This window comes from Mesitornis unicolor, unplaced genomic scaffold, assembly GCF_000695765.1.
Source record: "Mesitornis unicolor isolate BGI_N332 unplaced genomic scaffold, ASM69576v1 scaffold8127, whole genome shotgun sequence".
NCBI lineage: Eukaryota > Metazoa > Chordata > Aves > Mesitornithiformes > Mesitornithidae > Mesitornis > Mesitornis unicolor.
The window spans coordinates 1-8,134 of NW_010198351.1; the positions used below are offsets into that span (position 1 = coordinate 1).

General features: G+C 38.9%; 1 protein-coding gene across 1 annotated transcript in view; it reads left to right on the plus strand.

Annotated features, from left to right (window-relative positions):
- Positions 1-4: 4 nt before the first annotated feature.
- PDZD8 (PDZ domain containing 8) overlaps positions 5-8,134 on the plus strand; it is a gene marked incomplete at its 5' end in the record, with an annotated part of 55,800 nt that continues 47,670 nt past the window's right edge. Inside the window, one exon of the mRNA XM_010189113.1 lies at positions 5-612. Within this exon, the coding sequence (XP_010187415.1) occupies positions 5-612 (608 nt within the window). The remainder of the gene's footprint in view (positions 613-8,134) is intronic.

Genomic DNA, 8,134 nt, shown 5'->3' on the forward strand with positions numbered 1-8,134 from the left:
CAGCGCCAAGCAGCAGCCGCAGCCAGAGCCCCCTCCGGTCTCCTCCTCCCGTGAGGAGACGTGCCACTTCCTCAATGCGATCTTCCTCTTCCTCTTCAGGGAGCTCAGGGACACAGCCCTGGTCAGGAACTGGGTCATCAAAAAGATCAAGGTGGAGTTTGAGGAGCTGCTCCAGGCCAAGATGACGGGGAAGATGCTGGAGGGGCTCAGCCTCAGGGAGGTCTCCCTCGGCGATGTCCTGCCTATCTTCAAAGCTGTCAAGCTCATTCGGCCGGTTATCTGCAACGAAGAGGGCTGCCCTGAGGAGTTGGGCTTTGAGGTAGACCTGGAGTACAATGGTGGCTTCCACTTGGCCATCGATGCTGACCTGGTCTTTGGCAAGTCGGCCTACCTCTTTGTCAAGATCTCCCGGGTGATGGGGAAGCTGAAGCTGGTCTTCACACGCCTGCCCTTCACGCACTGGTCCTTCTCTTTCATGGATGACCCTGTGATACACTTTGAAGTCAAGTCGCAGTTTGAAGGGAGGCCCATGCCTCAGCTCACGTCCATCATTGTGAACCAGTTCAAAAAAGTTATTAAGCGCAAGCACACCTTACCCAACTACAAAATCAGGTAAGATGTCCTGCGTCCTCGATATTACTTTGGGTGGTGTGCATTGGAATTAGTGTTTTGCTCTTAATAGATAAAGAGATTTCTGTTTGCATTTCTACAGTAGGGCTATATGTACATTGCTTGTTTTGGAGCAAAAGCTTTCCATGAAGGTAAGCATTGTTTTCTATTTATAATAAGTGAGGAAGCCACTGCACAGTGAGATTGTGGCACACCCTGAACTATGTATAACTAAATGGCTGAATTAGTAGGCATCAAAAATTTTGGGACCCTTCCAGGTGTCCAATGACACAACCATGATATCCCTCTTTGGTAAAGGTAGAAGGATGGCTTTGTGGCCAGCGTATGTGTTTGATGGTATCTTCCAAAGCTTCTACCACCTGGGCAACACTTGTGGCTTATGCTTACCTATAGAGGCAAGGTGGTTGTCACTTAATGGGAGAGAAGATAAAGTTCACTCTCTTGGGATACTTTTGAAACACCGTGGTAGATGATGTCATCTTCCTTTTTGGTTTGCTGTATTTCTTCAATAGCTTTAGGGAAATCTAAAAGTTGATAAGAGAAGTATTGCCAGTATTGGGGTAAGTAAAACTTTGGGGGACCTCTTGGGGTTTTTTGGCCTCTTTTGTATGATAGTTTTTTCTTTTATTAATGCACACACTGCACCACAGACTGCATTGTATAGTGAACGTAATGAAACAGTCAGTGGTATTTCTGTAGCAGAAGTGGCTAGTGGCATCTTTACTTTGAATCCGCACTCATTTTTGACTAGAAGATACTGAATGCCTTACCGCTGTTCAGGTACTATGTTCCCTTTCTGTGACGTGTCTTACCACTGTTAGGATGCCATGTTTCCTTTCTCTTTTGTTTATTCTTTGTAGTTTGTATCATGTGTTAAGTAAGGATTTTTGTTTTGTTTACCACGTTCTTCTGCAATAAGTCTTTCCTCTGAAATTCATCAGAGATGAGTAACTGAAAATGGCTATTTGAATTTTGAGGTGTAATTAGCTTTGCAGTGATGCAATTTTTAAAGTTTTTTTTTTTTAGCTGTTTTTTCTGCAATCAAGCTTATAAGAGTTCTCATGAAAGTGGATGTGTAAAATAGCCAAGATTTGGAAAACCTTGACAAGGCAATAAGTAGTTTTTCAGTGTAACTTGGTGGTCCTTTCAAATGTTAATGTACTGAATTGCTCGTGGTACAGTCAATCCCTGGGCTTCAGGGAAGCTTTCAAGAGCAAGTTTGCTCCCATTCTCTTACTGTGCTGGAAAGAGACTGAAGCTGTTGATTGTGAAGAAGAGCCCTAAGGAAAGGCTGGGATAGCACAGTCGTGGTACAGTCAGTGCTCTCAGCCTACCTAGAAGGAGTAAGAAAAGCAAATGATCTTTGCAGTCTCTAGGAAAGTTTTTAGAGTGCCTGTGGAACCACTGATGGTGTGCTCCTCCCCTTCAGCAGAGAAAGACATATTTATTTTTGCACCTGGGCAGCAGGGTGCTCTCGTCATTTAGTGAGAGGTAATGCATTTTTCACATATTTCTCAAAACTTTCTGTGCCAGAAAGAATGGTTGAGGCATGTGTGAGCCACTAAAGGAACTGGAGAGGGAAATAAGGAAAGAAGCAGAGCGCAGCATTTGATAGAGAAGTGAGTAGAAGTATGAGAATAGAAGGTAACTGACAACAACATAGAAATCATAAGTTATTATGGAACAAAAAAGAATGACCTGTTATTTGAAAATGTTCTCCTTAAGTTATAAGGAGTTTGGAATTTGTGAATGCTTGAGAGGGAAATACAGTATCATAGCTGGTTTTCACACTAGATCATAGGCTGGTAGCACAGGGTGGCAGATGTTCAGTGAAACTGTGTCCAACCCTGCCTGTGGTGTTTTTGACCTTTAAAGGTCCTGAACATATCATTTTGACTCACTGTGGTGTGAAGGGGGAAGGCAGGACACCAAGCTTAATGTGCATTAATGAAATTGTCTTAAGCAAGGAAGATTGGGTATTTGGTGTCCTAAACTGTGTAGGAGTTTGCCTTTAAAGATTCAGGTGGGAACACAGATCCCTGCATGGGAACCTTGAGCTGCCCACAGTTGCTCAAGGTGTGTTGAGACACAGACTGAAAACACATGTTCACCACCAGTGTGTCTCTTGAGTTAATGCAGATAGATCCCTCAACAGCAAAACCTGGTAACAGCTGAGTAGTGACACCACTTTGATGTGGTGGCATAGTTGAGAATTGAGACATTATGGTTTAGATGTGTAGAGAACTGATTTGGAAAACCAAGCCCCCAGCTGATGAGATGCAAAACTTGGTATTTTTAATAGAATTTGTAAGAATATATTGGCTTGGGATTATGGTATATCAATATATTCCTTAGAAAAGAATGTATAGGGAGAAGTCAGGAGAGTTTCACAACTGCTTAATAACCTGTTACCTCACTTAAAACTTAACAATTTCTCATCTACAGAGAATGTGCTTATCCTCTCCCTGTATTTTCCTATGGCTGTATGCCTTTTGTTTAAGTACATAGTCAGTACTTGCTTCTGTGTAATTCAAAACCTTTCTGATGTCTCTCTACTTTTGCTGAATTAACTTTGTAAATAAATCTTTGAACGGTGGTAATTAAACCTTGTAAACAAAAGCACTTGGAGTGTGAGGAGCTCCCTTTTCAGCTGGTTTAAAGGGGCACTTTGTTACCCTGCTGGCTTGCAGATTGAAGTCTGCAAAGGAGTTTTATCTTATTTCAAGATGCTAAGTAGCATTAAAAATTAAAATATGCAGTTTTCTTTGCCTTTTGTATTAGGGAAATTCTAAAGGTTATTACTTGGTAGTGAATGGCATAAGAAGATAAATTTTACTGATGGTTGATTTTGAAGATCCCATAACTGAAGCAGATCCCCCCATCCTGTTTTTTTAATTGTAAAATACCATTTGAAAAAAGATGTCTTCACGTGTACTGTCTGTTGCTACAGCCAAATTACTGCACACGTACTTTTGTATCCTTTCCAGTCATGTACAAAATTTTATGCAGCAAAGCAATGATTAGTCAGATCATCATCTTTTGCATCATCCTTTGATGGATGTGACTTTGTGCGATGTGCATATCTATAGCTTGAAAGTGGAAGAAGGCATCTTGCGTTCTTGATGCACTCTTAAGCGTCTATACGGCAGGCAGTGTAGACTAGTAAGTACATTAAGTTTCTCTAGCATTTTATGTGGAATTTTTCTCTGTAAAAGCATTTATCTACTAATTTAAAAAGGAGGGATGCACTTTGTCTAAACAAATAAATAGTAATTCATGTTTTATTGTAATAGTGTGTAATCACATTTCTTTGGCCAAGAAATGTGTTTGTGTCTGGCAAAACACCGTATTTTGAAGCTGCTCTGCTGTTGAATGGCAACTGCATCTTGTAGAGATACTGGAGAATTTGGTTAACTCTCTGAAAGCAGGGCTGCTGGTAAAATCCAGTGTATGGTAGGGCTTTTTCTGTAGTCACTGTTGATAAAGGATTTGTGCAGTTCAGTTGGTGGTAGCAAGAGTTACTACTGTGTAATAGCTAACTTTAATCCTAATGTATTTGTTGTTGCTTTGTAATGGAAATGCAAACAGCTTTGTGAAGTTTCTTGTTCAGATGTGGAGAAGATCTAAAATGACCATTCTTTTTTTTTCCCTCAATGTACATGAGTTTTGGTGCATTCTTGTGTAACTAGATAACTGAATTGAGATTATTTTATATATAACTAGCCCTAACTTCAGTAAGGTAGTCAAGAGTTGTGGGCATCATTTATTTGACTCTAAGTACTCCATAACTCTATTTTGACTTGAATGAACTGTTTTAATTATACCTTTTTAAATTATTTCTAAGACAAATTGGCCAGTGGATGGAGCTTGGGACTAAGCATGGAAAGCCTTGACTTCCCTGTTGAGTGTTTCTGGTGTCAGTTACTGATATTCTGCAGGGCGGCCTTGTGTCTTGCTGTCCCAAAATTTCTAATGGAGCCATATTCAGTCAGTTTTGCCTGCCACTGTAGCTCTACTTGGCACTCAATTTGTCATGTAGGTTTCTTTTGCTAGAGCAGGGTGGTAGATACCAATTATCAGCACAAAGTGGAGTTAGTCTAGTGCCTTGAACCCAACCTTTGGTTTTTTATTGTATACACTCAACCAGTTCTTTAAAAGCAGTACCCTAGACATTGTTCATGTTGGTTTTCACTTCCTACATCATGCTCTTTTAGTAGTAGGGTAAAGAGGCTAACACTAAGCTGTAGTCACAAGCATTGCCATAGTGTGTTTAATATTTAGAGATATATAGTAAGGACTATTTCAGGTGTCTGTCTCCTTGCTTGTGCTGTTGCAGGTGTCACCAGTTCTTCTCTGTTGGTTCATTAATGAGCTGTACATAGCTCATTAACTTACTATAAAGCTGCTTATTGATGGCAACCTTGATATCACCCCTCCCAATCGTGTCAGGTATATAGGTACACTAATTAGGCTGTATTTTCTAGCCTATTATTAACAGTCAGTTGTAGTCCTGTTGCTTTGAACAGGTCCTGATCTCGCTTTGCGTAGTTTTTGGAGAACTTTGGGTTTTGGGTTCTTTCTAGGCAATCAAAATGCAGTTCGCCACAATGAAGTTACAAAATCCTTTTTGTGTATGTAAAGGGTAAGGAGGAAGTACTTCCTGCCAGAGTTTAATTTCCTGATATTTCTTTATCAGTCATGTGAAAACTGACAGCTGCATGTTTGTTTGTGGGTTTTTTTTTCTAAATTTAAGGTCTTGCAAGTTCATCCATTTAGTTTCTAAGCAGATTAGGTAGTACCTAAGCAGTGAGTTATTTCTGTGTATTTTAAGAGCACTTGGTTTCTCAGTTTGTTACACTAAAAAAGCTAATATTTTGTATTGATACTAGCCTGTTGGAGAAACTATACTTTGCTTTATTTTAATGCATGCTGCCACAGAGCAGAATAACTTTCTTTTGTTTAGAAGTGATCTCACAAAGGATTACTTCTAACATCTCTGTATGAGGTATTTAGATGACCTCCTGAGGTCCCTTCCAACATGAATTATCCTTGGAACTGATGATTTGCAATATATATTTAGTTATGTTAAATAATTTCGTGCTTTATTTGGAAGCTGGGGCTATATTGAGTTTAACTAGGAACAACCATTAGACAAGACTATTTTAATTTATTATTATACCATGCAATTTGAGAGTTACACAGCAGTTTATTATTTTTAGCAAAAGTTAAGCTGAGAAGTAATGTGAGTAGCTATTGATTTGAAGGGTGTTTTATATTGGAAATGACTTCATAATATGGTAATAGAGGTATTGGAAGAGGCATAAAATTTTTTAAAATATATATTATTCATATGATGCAGTTATACTCAGAAATACCAGAAATAATAGTAGGGATTGGGGTTATGAGCATCTCTAACTTCAGAAACCAGCAATACAGCTTCTTTAAAGGGAGAGGATAAGGAGTTTCTTTTCCTGAGTGGAGTTTTACTGTAGTTGTTTTATGAACCCCTCTCACTGATTGAATCTGTAATTCACTCCTGTTTGAAGTTCTCATGGCTGTTGCATCTGAAAAGAAAGAGGAATCTTTTTCTTTCTTTCTTTCTTTCTTTAATGCCATGCCTATTCTAGGTATAAAAAAATCTTCCAACAGGATTTGAGTCCTTTTCTGCTCTGCCAAAGTTGATGTTAAAGCAGCACTGTGATACTTGCACATTTCAGACTGTTTCAGAGAGGTAACACTGAATGATGCCAGCGGAAAGACCTGTTCTGCTACTGGCAAAGCAGCAATAATTGGAATTGGTAGATCTGTCTGTAGACAGCAGTTCCATGCTTGGAGGATTGTCTTTGAAGTACATGGACAAGTAATTTTTCTTATTCATACAGAGGTTAGATAAATGGATTTGTAGGCAACCTGACACACAGTAAACAAAACCAAACATCAAATATTTTAGTTTATTCAAGGGTGCTACATGTGTAGAAGGAAGCTTTTTTTGTAGCATGGGGTTTTTTACTGTCTTTATTTTGGGAGTGGTCTATCTCAGATGTTCATTGTCTGGAGGTTCACTAAAGACACACTTTTTTAGATTAAGTGATGGTACATGGTAAGAAGTTTGTACATAGGTCTCCTTATGTAGATACCAAGTTCCAAACCCGTTGGTTCTAGGGATTTTTGAGACCTTTCAGTCTTCTTCCGCAGCTCTAAGGTTATGTTATGGGCTTTCACACTGGAGAGATCTAATTCTGAAAAATGCAAATTTGAAACTTTATAATGAAAAAGTCAGATTTAACGAGTGACCAGCTACATACTGGGCATTTCCTGTATGCAGTTGGTATTCTCTCCAGGTTAAGAGCGAACCTTTTCCTATGACTAGTCAGGAAATGTTACATTTTTCTTATCTACAAGGGTGAGGAATTAATACAACATTGACTTGAGATAGATTAGTAAAGAAACTGGGAGATGGGAGGTATAGCAAGAAACAAAAATAACCCAATAACCTCAGTTAAAGGGAGAGGTGGACGAAGCCATAAGAAAAGGTTTTGGTGATTACTGTTTGTGTTTGCTGCAGATAGGAATCCAATAAGCATTAAGGCTGATTGGTCTGACAGGAAAATACTGTTACTTGAAAGAGTATATAAATGATTTTGTGCAATAACTATAAAAAGAAAATTACTTCATTTAACACTTTTTTTAACACTGCTGTTTTGTTATTTAAAAAGTAATTGATCTCAGTCTGCAGTGAACTTTTCATGTGAATGGTGAATGAAGGCTCTGAAAAATCTGATAAGATTTATTTGGTACTTCATAGTTTTGCATGCACTAGCACTGAGACTTCACATTTCTGTTCAACTGACCTCTGATCTTGAACATTTAAGCTGATCTTGCCACTCAGTGAGAACAAAGACTTTTTATTAAGTTGTCATAATTTGTATAGCTTTCATTTTTAAAAAATGAAATATGAAATAAGCAGTAATACTTTTTATGTTTGAAAGGGCACATTACTGAACTGTAAGAATCCAACCAATGTCCAGACGTGGCTCTGAGCCCGTGTCCTGGAGCCAGTAGATATGTTCAGGCATCAGAGTTGGGCTGTTCTGAATCACCTTCTATGGGCTACATTATGATTTTTAGTTTCTGTGGATAGATAGTGTGACAGATGTTACCTACCAGTGACACAGAAGACTAGATTTTCCTTGAAGGAGATTACTTCAAGGAACAGAGGCACAGAATTTACCTGTAATAATGGATAGCTAATATAGAACTTGTAGTTCTTGTAGGACCTATTTTACACAAATATAAGCCTGTGAAATAGTTAAACTTTTTATTAGCAAATGTGATACTTGACCAGAAAGCTTTTAAATAAGCAGCCTGGGTAAGGACAGTAGGTTTTAGCAATTGGTGGGGTGCTGCAGTGAGGGTGAAGCTTAGTCTCGGGTTGCCGATTTCCCTACTGGAGCCAGTCCTTTCATGTTACTGGGTTTCTATGGGAAACTGCTTATTCTGCATT